Source organism: Abramis brama (genome assembly GCF_963993115.1).
Source record: "Abramis brama genome assembly, chromosome: 16".
NCBI lineage: Eukaryota > Metazoa > Chordata > Actinopteri > Cypriniformes > Leuciscidae > Abramis > Abramis brama.
This window is the reverse complement of record NC_139978.1, coordinates 1,787,326-1,802,506: the sequence shown is the minus strand read 5'-3', so window position 1 is coordinate 1,802,506 and position 15,181 is coordinate 1,787,326. Positions and strand designations below refer to the sequence as shown.

The 15,181-nt window shown below is 40.1% G+C and overlaps 1 protein-coding gene across 1 annotated transcript in view; it reads left to right on the top strand.

Annotated features, from left to right (window-relative positions):
* Positions 1–15,181, top strand: part of mib2 (MIB E3 ubiquitin protein ligase 2) — an 88,219-nt gene that overhangs the window by 58,974 nt on the left and 14,064 nt on the right. The window contains exons 9-13 of the mRNA XM_084087603.1: positions 6–130; positions 2,194–2,350; positions 4,669–4,823; positions 13,287–13,413; positions 13,749–13,973. Coding sequence (XP_083943729.1) covers positions 6–130; positions 2,194–2,350; positions 4,669–4,823; positions 13,287–13,413; positions 13,749–13,973 — 789 coding nt within the window. The remainder of the gene's footprint in view (positions 1–5; positions 131–2,193; positions 2,351–4,668; positions 4,824–13,286; positions 13,414–13,748; positions 13,974–15,181) is intronic.

Below are 15,181 nucleotides of genomic sequence, written 5' to 3'. Positions count from 1 at the left end.
GTAAGACCGCTCTGCAGGTTGCTGCCCATCAGGGGCATGTGGAGGTGGTGAAGGTCCTGCTTCAGGCTAACAGCAGCATCGAAGCTAAAGACGAGGACGGAGACGCCGCGCTACACTACACAGCATTCGGGTGAGCGCCAACGCTTGTTCATGCCCTCCACAGCTGGATATTTCTGACAATTATAAGAAAAGTCCCTATGTGTATTACCAAGTATTAGATGCAGGCAGGGTTTGAAATTAACACCCGCCAAACGTGGGTAAAAATCAGCTGTGGCGGGGAACGCTGTCAAATCACTAGCTAATTTGGCGGGTTTACTCGCTTTGCTGGGAAGTTTGTATAAGCCAAATCTGCGCAGATTTAGAGCAAATACTCATGAGTCATCATGATATATTAAATAGTTTATTGCACAGAATTTGCGCATATCTGGCTTACTTGAACATTCGTCACTACGCAACAAAGGCACGCTTGTTCATTTGCATTTAAGCAATAGCGAAGATTAAAAAGTTTATTTTTAATTATTTTTGATTTATTTATTTATTTATTTTGGCTAGTAGAAGTTCTGAATGGCCGGTAACTTAAAAATTTAGTAGCCAAATTGGCCAGTAAGTGAAAAAGTTAATTTCAAACCCTGCATGCAGGACAGCCTATGTTTTTTCCTCACTCGGAGCACACAGCGATGTGTTAGTCAAGTCAAGTCAAGTCAAGTCAAGTCAAGTTTATTTATATAGCGCTTTTCACAATACAGATTGTATCAAAGCAGCTTCACAGTATTAAATTAAAATAATACATCAATGCTTGTTTCTAGTGGAAAATGTCCACGTTTGGTAATGCTGATCAATAGTATTGTTGATTGATTAATTAAATTAAATATCCCAAATATCCCCAACTGAGCAAGCCAAAGGCAACAGTGGCAAGGAACCGAAAAACTCCATCAGGTGACCTAATGGAGAAAAAAAAAAACCTTGGGAGAACCCAGGCTCAGTCGGGGGCCAGTTCTCCTCTGGCGTTTATGAACTAGAGGTTGGATTTAACTGTAAGATTAAAAGTATTATATGAATGCCTGGCTGAAGAGATGCGTCTTTAATCTAGTTTTAAACTGGGAGAGCGAGTCTGAGCAACGAACAGTATCAGGAAAACTATTCCAGAGTTTTGGAGCTAAATGTGAAAATGTGAAAGCCTCGAATTTAGTGATCTTAAAGAGCGCGATGGATTATAGGGTGATAGAAGATCCGTTAAATAGACTGGAGCTAAACCGTTTAGGGCTTTATAAGTCAGTAGCAATACCTTGTAATTAATACGGAACTTTATAAGTAACCAATGTAGTGATGATAAAATTGGTGTTATATGATCATATTTTCTTGATCTAGTAAGAACTCTAGCGGCGGCATTTTGGACTAACTGTAGCTTGTTTATTGAGGATGCAGGACAACCGGCTAATAAAGCATTACAGTAATCTAGTCTCGAGGTCATGAATGCATGAACTCATTTTTCTGCATCAGAAACTGCTGGCATGTTACGTAGCTTAGCAATGTTTCTAAGGTGGAAAAAGGCTGTTCTTGTAACATATGAAATATGATTTTCAAAAGACAGGTTGCAGTCTAGTATAACACCCAGGTCTTTTACTGTAGAGATAAAGTAACAGGACATCCTACTATGTTAAAGTTGTAGTGTGAGAGGTTTTGTGGGTGGTTTTTTAAACCGATGATTAGTACCTCTGTCTTGTCTGGATTTAATAAAAGAAAATTGTGCGTCATCCAATCTTTTATATCTTTAACACACTCTGTCAAATTGGATAATTTAGCGTTTTCATCTGGCCGTGATGAAAACGCTAAATTAGCGTGGACAATAAAGATATTACAATTACAAGTACAATTACAATTACAATTCCCCAAATCGTGCAGCCCTAATTATATAACATATGTTGCCTAAATTCTGTCATCATTTACTCACCTTTTTGTTGTTCCAAACCTGCATGAGTTTCTTTCTTCTGTTGAACACAAAAGAAGATATTTTGAAGAATGTGGGTAACCAGACAGTTGACAGCAGACATCGACTTACATAGTATTTTACAGTAGAACATTTACTTTTTTGAGGGGTGTTTTATAGTATGCTTGGTCTTGTTTATCTCATGCAGTGTTTCCTATACCTCGTCTGTGTGTCTCTGACATGTGCTCTTGTCCGCGTGTGTGCAGGAACCAGGCGGAGATTGCGCGTTTGCTGCTCAGTAAAGGAGCCGCTGTGAACCTGCTGAATAACTCCATGTGTACGGCGCTGCACATCGCCGTTAATAAAGGCTTCACGGACGTGGTGAGAGTGCTGACGGAGCACTCGGCCGACGTCAACCTTCAGGTCAGACATGCCAACCGCCTCACGGGAACATCAACATTACACATCTGGATTAGTTATCTGCTTTGAGTTTAACTGGTGTAGTTATTTATTTTGTTGGGAGCAGTGTTTTCTTTTTATGTTGGATATTAAAATATTAGTTGGATATTATTTGTATGTATGTTTGTTAATGGGGGATGTTTGAACTCGGCAACTCGTTTAGAATTATTGTTTTTATGTTGATGTGCAGATTTGGGGCAAGAGGCCTCCAGTGGCATGTTGTTGATGCTGTTTTTATTTAATTACAGTTATTATTTAATATTTTAATTCATCAAATTTCAATTTTAAATTTCTTCAGTATTAATCATAACCTATGATATAAAATATTTGATTTGTATACAAGTACAAGAGTCCACATAAAAATAAAAATCATCATTTTCAAGATTTTTAGAGAAATAATCCATGACTGTGAGTCCAGATAATGCGAGTGAATATGGGTTGACGAATCAATAAGTGCACAGCCATCATGAGAAAAATGAATCGGTGTCTTCTGAAGCAAAATGATAGGTGTGTATAAGTAAGATTTTCATCTTCTGGTCAGCTGTTGTGTGTGCGTTCACGAGTGCTTTTTGTGTTTGCGCTTGACGTAAATGTCAAGTTTAATTTATAAAGCTTCTCTCCATATCTCAGACACTTTACAATCGAGATGCAACAATGAAACCGTAACCGCGTACAAACGATAGAAAAGAGCAAGGATAATGCATAAACAAAAGAAGAGCAGAATACAGCGCACAAGAAGTGACGGTCCTGTGCGTCCTCGTTTGGATTACGCTCACGATTGCTGTTTGTGCTTTTTAGAGCGTCAACATTTAGGCTCCTGTGAGCTCGCAACATGTGGACTCACAGAGATGGATTTTTAAAGGTGAAGAAATCAAGTTGGTCACTTTATTTTAGGTGCTTTAACTACTGTGTACCTGCATCAAAAATAACAATTGTTAGGTACAATAAACTAATTGTGTTGATGTATTGCAAACACTTGTGCTGCTATTGAGGTCTGATGTTGGTACGGTTAGGACAGGTTCAGTGGTGTGGGCCGGTTTAAGGGTGGGTTAACAGTGGAATTAGGGACTAAGACCTAAAGGGGCGTTTTGTTTCAATGGATTGTTTTGTTTGAATTCTCTGGCACTGTTGTGGCCCTTAACATGCACAAAAGCACGTTGGGAAAAAGCACCTGAAAGCATGTTCGGGTTGGCCGGGCACAAGTTGGCATGGGGGGCTCAACAGCGCACACTTTTATATGGTTATGTTTGAGGGGATCTGTAGCACAACCCTTTTCATCCATAGTGGACAGGATGCGAGGGGGGGGCGGGACCGGAAAAGGTCCATGAGCCGGGACTCAAACTCGGGTCGCCCGAAGCACAAAGGCGATGTATGTCGGTGCGCTGCCCACGAGGCTATTGCTGCCGTCAAGGGTGGCGTATCCCTTTAACATTTGACTAACGTCATGATTTAAAGGTGACATATTATGCCCCTTTTCACAAGATGTATTATAAATCTCTGGTGTCCCCAGAGTGTCTGTGAACTTTCAGCTCAAAATCCCCCCAGATCATTTATTATAGCTTGTCAAATTTGCCCCTTTTTGGGTGTGAGCAAAATCGTGCCTTTTATGTGCGTGTCCCTTTAAATGCAAATGAGCCTCTGCTCCGCCCCCGTTCAGAAGAGGGCGGAGCCTTTACACAAGCTTCAGAAACTCCAGCAATAACAAACACGAATTTTAGTCAAATCCCAGAATCACCAGGAGCGAGTGCAGCCTTACGGAGAGACTCAGGAAGAGCTTCTGAATGTTAGTGGAGACATTTCTGTAGTTGTTGTGGAGTTACACTGATCATCTCTCATCATGTTTAACTTCTCCACAAGTGTCCACAGTTCCTGAGGTCTTTATAAGACAGCGGTGACATGTTCTGGTCAATAGTGTTCAGTGCTCGTCTGAGCTCAATCACAGAACAGCTTCAGGCTTTGCTGGATCTTCATCAGTGCGTTAGAACTCGTCTCTGTTGTCGATCGCGGAACCAAATGTCGGCTGGTGTGTGTAAACGTGCAGATTAAGGGCCGGTAATATTATAATAAGATCCTCTTCATACGTCAGAAGGAGAGCGAAATCTGATCGGATTATTTTATAACATGCTTGCAGAGAAAGACTCACCAGAACACAGTTACTGGGTTTCACTTTTCACGTTTTCTGTGTCGGTAGAAGCACCGATTATAGCACTGACACACGGAGAAAGTCAGATTTCATGATATGTCCCCTTTAAGTGATTTTTTTTTTCCTGTTCTGTTGTCAGGATTCATATGGAGATACACCCTTACATGACGCCATTGCTAAAGACTTCAGAAGCATCATTGAGATTCTGACTGTGGTGCCCAACATCGATTTCACCCAGCAGAACAACCGCGGGTTTAACCTCCTGCACCACGCCGCTCTGAAGGGCAACAAACTGTGAGTGTCCATCTTCCCCTGTCCCAGAGTCGCTGCTCCTCCCCTGTGGAATCATAACTGTTCAGTCACGTTCTGCTCGTCAGATGTTTTTGCATAACACTAAACTGTGTATTTGACTGAATTTTCCTGCATAATTGTGCTAGTTACATGTCTCTCAAATGTGCTTATTCTTCTCGCATGATGATTTAATTTACTCAAATCAGTATTTAAAGAGGACATATGATGTTTTTCTCCATGTTCTTCTTTCTTTAAGTCAAGTCACCTTTATTTATATAGCTCTTTATACAATACAGATTGTTTCAATGCAGGTTTACAGTGATAACAGGAAAATGATGATTCATTGATGCAAACAGAGTTCATTATCGATGCACAACAGCCCTAAAAGAAAACAGCATCATTATTCAACTGAAGTCAGTTCAGTGTTGATTCAGTTCCGCTGTAAAGATCATCAATTATTAAATTAGTTAATTTCCTCTATAAAGCAGTTCTGCAGAAAGCAGGGATGTCATCATCCAGGTCAGTTCAGTTCTCATCCAATAGTGTCAGTACAGTCTGATCAATAATGTTGTTGATTATAAAACTGTTAGTTCCAGTCCTTGATTCTGATTGGTCAATAGCTGTGTTTTATGTCACTACACAAAACCCCTAGCAACCACTCTTAGCAACTTAAACAGGCTATGTTCTCATTAATGTTGTTCATTGAAGCTTATAGAGTATTGTGAGAGATCGAGTGAGTGTACCTGCATTTACAGTGGATATATCATTCGTCAGTTGCGTCTCGCTTCTCCGTGTTCACAACCAGTCCTTTCAATATAGAAGTCTTCTCTACTGACAGACTCACTCATAAAGTCAGTCTTTGCCGCCATCTAAAGGTGAAATAATGTAACTTCTGTTGCTGTTCACGGTCAGGGACTATATTTTCCAGTGGAAGGAAGACTTTTAGTGATTTTAGTGAAGTTGCATTGAAAATTTGTTTTTTTTTTGGCTTTGATATTTGTATTTTGTGGTAACCGTTTTATAAAAGCAATAAGGTACGAGAAGCTAGTGCTGTATCGTGAATAAGTCACGGCTGACTCCGCTTCGCGTCGTGCCTAACAACGTCCTTCAGCCGTGACTTATTCACGATACAGCACAGCCTCTCGTACCTTACTGCTTGCCTATAAAGTATCCCCAACTAAGCAAGCCAGAGGCGACAGTGGCAAGGAACCCAAACGGAGACAAAAACCTTGGGTGAAACCAGGCTCAGTCGGGGAGCCAGTTCTCCTCTGGCCAATGAACGAACATGGTGCCATTATGATTCAGACTGCATCACAAGTCAGAATTCAGATCAGGATCGGAAGCATTCAAATATTCATCCAGTTCCTTTTGCTTGAAGATCAGATCCATCATGCCGGTATGGAGCCGAAGCTGGCCATAGGGTCTATGCGGAGGATCTGTGCCGATGGCTGTCGTGTGACGAGGCCTTCAAAGGGGAGAGTCTCGTTAACACGGTCTCTTCTGACATTCAGGGCTGTATTGTGGTCGTGTCTAGGTGCAGGTCCACCATCCGATCTGGATACGGGCCGGATTCAGCTGACTACGGTAACCTCAGGATAAACAGAGAGACTAATATTAGCCTGGATGCCATTCTTCTTACGATGTAACAAGTACATCAGGTGTTATAGGAAGTGTTCCCGGTTTCGGTTGACCTAGCCTAATTCATCCAGCTTAACAAATCTTTTAAATGAATTTGATAATGTGTTATGTGTATGCCAGGTTAAAGGAGAGCTCCGGTCAATTTTAACATTGAGCTCATTTTTTTGTAAATTTGGAGTGCTGTCAGTACAGAGAACAACGACAAAAATTGGTGTTGCCTACACCGTGTTATCCTCTTTTTAAAATTTGCACCCTGTTGACTTCAATGGTCCTGTTTTCGGTCGAAGTCCACAGTAGTCGATTGTCGAGTTCACACGCGTGCAACAGTGGAGTGTGGACTTCGACCGAAAACAGGATGTAAATACAGGTATGTGCGCTGGCTGAATTAACATCATTTTTATTCATATCTTTCACATCTACTGCAGTCAGATTCACCGTGTTCACTCTGAAGGAATCACTCACATGACCTGTGCACTTGTAATGACACATCAAGGATGTTAAGAGGCTAAAAGCAGGTTTAAAACTTGCCCCATTGAAGTCAACAGGGTGCAAATTTTAAAAAGAGGATAACACGGTGTAGGCAACACCGATTTTTGTCGTTGTTCTCTGTACTGACAGCACTCCAAATTTACAAAAAAATGAGCTCAATGTTAAAACTGACCGGAGTTCTCCTTTAAAGAGATGTGTTTTTAGTCTAGATTTTTACAGAGTGTGTCTGCTTCCCGAACAAGGCTAGGAAGGCTGTTTCAGAGTTTAGGTGCTAAATAGGAAAAGGATCCACTGCCTGCAGTATCAATTGGGGTGAATTTTGAGATCGCAATAGACGTGAAGGACTATAATGCGTTAAGAGCTCGCTCAAGTAATGGGGAGCTAAACCATTTAGTGGTTTGTAAGTAATTAGCATGGTTAATGTATACACTGTTTAATAGGCAGCCAGTGCAGTGTTGACAGAACCGGGCTAATATGGTCATACTTCCTGGTTCTGGTAAGAACTCGAGCTGCTGCGTTTTGAACTAGCTGTAGTTTGTTTATTAAGCGTGCAGGGCAACCACCCAGTAGAGCATTACAATAATCTAGCCTTGAGGTCATGAACGCATGGACTAACTGTTCCGCATTTTTCATTGAAAGCATATGTCGTAGTTTAGATATATTTTTAAGATGAAAGAATGCGGTTTTACAGATACTAGACGCGTGACTTTAAAGTGAAATATTGGTTACAAAGAGCACACCCAGGTTCCTAACCGAGGACAAATACTTGACAGTGAAGCCATCAAGTGTTAGACAGTATTCAAGGTTATTACATGCAGAGGTTGGGAATGAAGTAGTAGGAAATTCCTAGATTTACCGTGCATTCCGTTAATTTTGTGAATTGGTAAGTTTCGTCTGGGCGTGAAGAAATATAGAGCTGACTATCATCAGCGTAACAGTGAAAACTAACGCCATGCTTCCTAATGATATCTCCCGAGGGTAGCATGTACAGAGTGAACAGCAGCGGTCCTAGTACTGAGCCTTGAGGTACTCCATACTGAACTTGTGATCGATATGACATCTCTTCATTAACTGTTACAAACTGATACTGGTCAGATAAGTATGATTTGAACCATGAATGCAATTCAACTAATGCCAATGTAATTTTCAGGTCTATTCAAAAGAATATTCTGGTCAATAGTATCAAATGCAGCACTTATATCCACTTACAGCGAGATACAACCACGATCAGATGATAAGATAAATCATCTGTGACTCTAGTGAGAGCTGTCTCAGTACTATGATACGGTCTGACTGGAAATCCTTGGAGATAAAATTTCTTTCTAAAAAAGGAACACAGTTGTGAGGATACTGCTTTTTCTAGGATTTTTTGACAGGAAAGGGAGATGTAAGATTGGTCTGTAATTAACTCGTTCTCTAGGATCAAGTTGCATTTTTTAAATAAGAGTTTTAATAACAGCCAGCTTAAAGGGATGGTTCGGAGTAAAATCAACCTAGGGTCCTTTGCACCATAGTTTGACCTCGAGTCAAACACCCCCCAGAAGCTTTTTTACCCTTTCTTTTCCAGGTCTGCCCCAAAAACTTTTCCAATTGTCTATGAGCCCTATATTATTTTGCGGACACCACTTAGACAGCCAGACATTGAGTGAGGACAGTCTACTAAGTATCTCATGACTCCGGCGAACAGGAAGGGGGCCAGAGCAGATTACAGTGCCTGAAATCATACTTTAGTGTGTGATGTTGCTGTTTGAGCATGAGAAAGGTCAGCAAAGTTTGCCTTTGATACTCTTGACAAATACATGGCGTATGACGTCTTGAGTGAGTGAGATTGGAGATGTTTCCTAATCCAGCACATGCTCTTCCAGCCACACTTGCTGGTAAACACGCACACACAGGCTTGTACACGTTTCTTCCGGTGTGACCCAGATTCTTTCATAACAGCGACACAGTTGACCCGAACAGCCACAGGGACACACTCCCTCGCACGCGCTCATGTAGTCACACTTAACGTGATTTACACAAGCTCCTGGATCTGGAGCCTTGTTGGTCCAGGAACAACATTTCTAAGAACCAATCAGATTCAGGTTTCAGTTTAGGGTGAGAGTTTTTGTTTAGAAGTGTTGTGTTCTTTAGTAGTTCCTAAAGATTCTCCGGTGTATTTTGGATTCAATTAAATTATATTAAATATCACAGGAGGAAATTAACACTGATGAATTTCTTGTTGTATTAAAGTAGTTTTAAGATGTATTATCTGCGCATTAGTGCAGGATTGTAAATATGATGATTGTTTTCCAGCAGGTTTCCCAAAAACTCCCCTCATACAACATTGGTTGGATTATTTGTGATTATTAGCAATATTTGACTGGAAGTCTTGGCCACATTTTGTGCAAAGTACCATGGGACATAGGAATATTATGGTCTACTATATATATATATATATATATATATATATATATATATATATAATGTAGCAATTTTACCAACACTTTATGAACTTAATCTTGCATTTTGATCAAAGATGTGTTTAACACTGTTCTCTTGCTGGTCTCATGTGATTGATTGATTCATTAAGCACATTTTTGTATAACGTGTTCAATTTGCGAGTCACAAGAACATCTTGTGTTTGATCATCTCACAGACATTTGCTCTGTTTAGAGACTCATTCGAGTGACAGCAGAGAGTCTTAGAGAATATACAGTTAGTATAATGTGTCTGATCTGAAGGGTGATAGGAATGTTTAAGGCACAGTATGAGAGAATCTTCTCTTCTTTTAAGGTTATATAAATGCAGTTGATAGTGTTTCTTTGTATTAATTTAGTATTTTCTGAATGATGTGTTACCGTTTCATTATTGCCTTGTGTCCGTGATGGACTGATCTGTGTTCAGAGAAGAATAAAAACACACTGAAGCTTCAGCGGTCTTCTTCCACGCTGAGATTGCTCTGACGGTTGTCATGTGTGTCGCGTCGAGTCGAGTGTTGGCAGTATATTACAGGGTCCCCGCGGATCCTTAAAAAGTCTTAAATTAGATTTTTTAAATTTAAGGCCATAAAAAGTCTTAAAAAATATTTTTTTTTATTTTTAAAAATGTCTTATTTTTATTTATGAAAGGTCTTAAATTTTAGATGACACTTTGACTTAGACTTATCTAAATACTTTCGAAATTAAAACTATCTAATTAGCGGCTCTTATTATTTTTTTAATTCTATCTTGGTGGATTTGCTTGTTCACGTGACAATTCGCGTCACTTACGGCAGTATTAGCCTGCGTCTGTCTCCTGCACGCCAGAGGAGAGAAGAAAACGAGTAAATGTCAGTTCAATTGTAAGTTCATTCTTTATGTGCTTAGGAGTGTGCGATATTGTCTATGAACTATGATGATATTGTAATCATTGTTTTAACTATGTACGAGGCACTGCGAGTGCGAGCTGACATCTCTCATGCTTTCACTGCGTGATGTGTCAGTTTATAGATGTCCCCAAATGAGTTTTTGTCTTATATTTATATTATATGTTGTTAGAATATCACATGAGCAAGAGTGCCGTTTTCCTGTGCACAATTGCAAATGTGCTATTTATTTTATACAACAGTTAAATTAACAATTAACATTGAGTTACTTTTTGGACACAATATTGTCAATTTTCACTTTATATTGCAGACGAGAATTTCATAATGAAGCCGTGGTCCAACAGACAGCGATGATTTTTTTTTCTTTTTTACTGAAATCCGCGTTTTAAACGAATCATTTTAACGATTCGATGAACAATCACTTGTTTTTTGAATGAATCAGCCGTTTGAACAAATCGGTTGAATAAATGACTCCAACAACTCGCTTATTAAGACAGTGACTTGCCGCCACCTACTGGTGGTTTCAGTTTCATATTTAAAGTATCCTTTAATTAAAACGTTAAAATTATAAATCATTTCATATTTAAATATTGAATAGCTTTATTTATGCAATTGTAAATGAAGTGTAAATATAGTAATGCCAGTTTTGATGCCGCTTCTGTGTCATCTCTGCACTGCAAGGATGGATTTTAATTTAATGATTTAATTTGACATTGGTACTGTGTTATTAATATATTTAATTTGAATGTTAGAATTTGACATAAAAGGTGATGCATACCTTTAGAAAGGTATACGTATACGTTTAGAAACAATATCCATATATAGGTGACAATGCCCCTGGAAATCAATTTAAGGTGGCAAATATTGCCCCTTAATAAAAATGTTAATTTCGGTCACTACTGTGAACTGATCACTGCATAGAATATAAAAAAATATGAATATCTTCGTGAGTCTTCTGTCAACAACAGGCCTAAACCAGCCAGGGTACCAGTACAAAAATACAAAAGCGGGATTTTCAAAAGCGGGAGTGAGTAAGTGAGCGAGTGAGTTTGCGAGTGTTTGAGATGAGTGAGTGTGTGTGTGAGTGAGTGAGTGAGTGAGAGTGCGAGTGAGTGAGTGAGTGCGAGTGAGTGAGTGAGTGAGTGAGTGAGTGAGTGAGTGAGTGAGTGAGTGAGTGAGTTTGCGAGTGAGTGAGTGAGTGAGTGAGTGAGTGAGTTTGCGAGTGAGTTTGCGAGTGAGTGAGTGAGTGAGCGAGTGAGTTTGCGAGAGTTTGCGAGTGAGTGAGTGAGTGAGTGAGTGAGTGAGTGAGAGTTTGCGAGTGAGTGAGTGAGTGAGTGAGTGAGTGAGTGAGAGAGTTTGAGTGAGTGAGTTTGCGAGTGAGTGAGTCAGTGAGTGAGTGAGTGAGTTTGCGAGTGAGTGTGTGTGTGTGTGAGTGAGTGAGTGATGAGTGTTTGTGTGTGTGGGGGGGGTTCTTTTGTTAGGAATCAAGGTCAGTAAGAGCAGATTGGTAAACAATCTTAAAGCGTAAACAACTGCACACCCTTCAAGACTCAGCTAATCTACCTCACACACACACACACACACACACACACACACAGGAGGAGCTGGAGTTTTGTTTTTTGACCTTCCAAACACCCTCTTTTAAGTACATGACGCTAAACTGTATAATTGACTGTTGTCCTTGGCTAGATTCCCTGCATAACTGTTCTAGTTTCATGTCACATTCTGCTCTACTTCTCTTATAATGAAATCAGGTTACATTTCAATGGTCCACTTTAGACATTCTGCTTACGTACAAGTGATGCTGCAAAACGTCAGCTAGCTCTCATTAGAGTATTAGTAGATTATTAGGTTAGGGTTAGTCGATTAAGTTGACATGTAGTTGCTAAGTTACTTATAGTCAGTAGAATGTCTAAAGTGACCATCGAAATAATTTACATTCAGATCAATAGTTCATGTTTGTATATTTAATTATTTAGCAAATGAGTAGCCATGTAATGAAAAGCATAATGTACAGTCAGCCAGTCGTTAACACTATAAAATACATTGTAACACTTTACAATAAGGTCCCATCAGTTAACATTAGTTAATCCATTCAATAACAACAAGCAATATACTGTCAAACCATAATTTATTCAGACTCCTTCAACATTTCTCACATTATCACAGTTTATTCGCTATAGTTTAGAAAATGGTGATAAAATATGAGCAGAACTCAGTTGATATTTGACTGGTTTTGTCCGTCCTTCTGTTAGACTGTCTCACACATGAATTATGTTGAATATCTGTCAGCTGTTAAATTTAACTACACAATTAGATAATACCAGTTTAGCTCAACCAATCACCAAGCAATGCTTCATTGTGTTCAGTCTGTGTGTAAAAAGAGCATTAGCAATTAAAGAAAACACACTTCAGCAAAACATGATCAGCTCAAAGTGTCGGAATCATTTTTGCTCCCAAAGTTTTTCTGGTAGTCACTGTATGAAGAATATTTGGGTATAAAATGTCACAGTTGACTTTATTTTGCTCTCCTCACTTACATCAATAAACTATAGTGTCCTGCACACACTAGTAAACAAATATCAAATGATAACTGGTGTCTGAATAATGTTTGATTTGACTGTACATTTGTTTCCATATTTATTCATCTTTATTAACATTAGTTAATAACAAATACAGCTGTTCATTGTTAGTTCAGGTGGTTTCAATAATATTAACTTTTGATTTTAATCATGCATTAGTAAATGTTGAAATTGATATTAAATAATATTAATAAATGCTTTAGAAGTTCAGTGTTAGTTCATGTTAACTAATGTTAACAAATGGAACTTTATTGACCTTGTAAACCCCAACAGACTGATAGAAGATTCTGATCTGGTGTTCCTGGTGTATGAAAACAGATTTAAATGTAAAATGTGTCATCTAAGCTTCTACGATCCTCTGAGCGAGTGCTAATAGCGCTGGATTCTGACCCTGTGTGTGTGTTCCTCCAGCGCAACGGAGATGATCTTGGCTAGAGCGCGACAGCTGGCTGACGTGAAGAAGGATGATGGATTCTCCGCTCTTCATCTCTCCGCTCTGAACAACCACCGGGATGTGGCCGAGATCCTCCTCAAAGAGGTGTGAGAGATTACGCTGTTCCTTATTCCCAAATTTAAAGGGATAGTGCACCCAAAACTATAGTTAGTTAGCCCATGATTTACTCCCTCAAGTCATCATAGATGTACATGACTTTCTTCTTTCAGACGAATACAATCAGAGTTATGTTAAAAAATATCCTGGCTCTTCCAAGCTTTATAATGGCAGTGGATTGCCGTTTCTGTTTTGAAGTCCATAAAAGTGCATCTATCCATCATAAAAGTGCATCTATCCATCATAAAAGTGCATCATAAAAACCCTGATGAGGGAAACCGATTGATTGACCGGCGGTGTATCTGTGAATCTTTTGTTTGAAGGGTCGCTGTGACATCAACATCCGCAACAACCGTAACCAGACGGCGCTGCAGTTGTGCGTGACTCAGGGTCACATGGCCCTGGTGGCTCTGCTGGTGACGGAGGGCGCAGACGTGAACGCGGAGGACGAGGACGGGGACACGGCGATGCACACGGCTCTGAGCCGACAGCAGCTGAGCACAGTCATGAGCAGTGCAGAGGGAGAGGGAGCCGCGCTGTACAGCCGGGTAAGATGAGCCGCTTACAGGGACCGCACCTCAGGCCTCGAACACACTAAACACGGTTTCGTTTGAAAACTCTGTTTTTGCCCTCTGTTTTTGCCTTCCGTCTACACTGAGGGCACGTTTACACGACAACGATATGCTTTAAACGGAGAGGTTTTTCCTTTGAGTTTTCCGCGTACAGACGACACCATTGTCAAAACGATCCCCATTCACACAGATCCGTAAAAACGACTAGAAACGCTGTATTCTGCTGCCAGGCCACTAGAGGAGCCGCTCACAGGGACCACACCTCAGGCCTCGTACATACCAATACGTTTTCATTAGAAAACGCATCTTTTTCTCTGTTTTGGCCTTCCGTCTACACGGAGACAGCGTTTTTTATTAATGAAATCAAACCTTTTTGAAAACGCTCTAAAGTGGATAAATTTGAAAATGCCGTTTTTGTTGTGTGGAATAGCGCTGCATGATTAATTGCAATTTTATTAGTCATGTTTAATCAATCAAAGCGTTTCAATCTTTTAGCGATTTGGTTGCGAGTGCAGTGCGCCTGCAGAGGCTCCGCCCACACGCTCTTCTGATTGGCTGTGATTGTTGATTGATTTGGTCAAGTCTTGTGTGTGGACAGACAAACTGCTTGTCCTTGGCATCTTATCACATCACGTCTGGTTAGGACACAGTGTTGTTTTATTCAACTATTTGAAAATATACAAAATAAATTTAATTAGTTAATTAGTTGGTGCTTGCCAAAGGCAAGGCACTCACTATTGTTATTGCTCATACTTATTATTTTCTTCTTTATTATTCCGCCAAAAGTTTGATGCGCTACTCCTTCCTCAGCTTTTGTCACAGACCCACAACTGAGGCATCAAATCGTGCGGATTATTCGGGAATGGTGTGCTATGACTTTTATAAGAGATCTGGGGGGCGGTGTTTGCCCCAGGGGCGAAAAAGCGGCCGAAAAATCCCATAGACTTAACATTGCGACAAACTTTGACGAGTCATAGCTCAGAGCGAGGATTTCGCAGAAACATGTGATTTACCACATTTGAAGAGGCTGGCAGGCTCTGTAAGAACATTCCTCACAATGGGGTAAAAGTTGCAGCCATTGGGGCAGGAGCTTGCTTGCTAAAAATTGGCTAACCTTACCCTAGCAACCGAGTAGCGAGTTTTGCCACTGCAAGCACCCACTCACATTTTCTTCAGGAAATGAA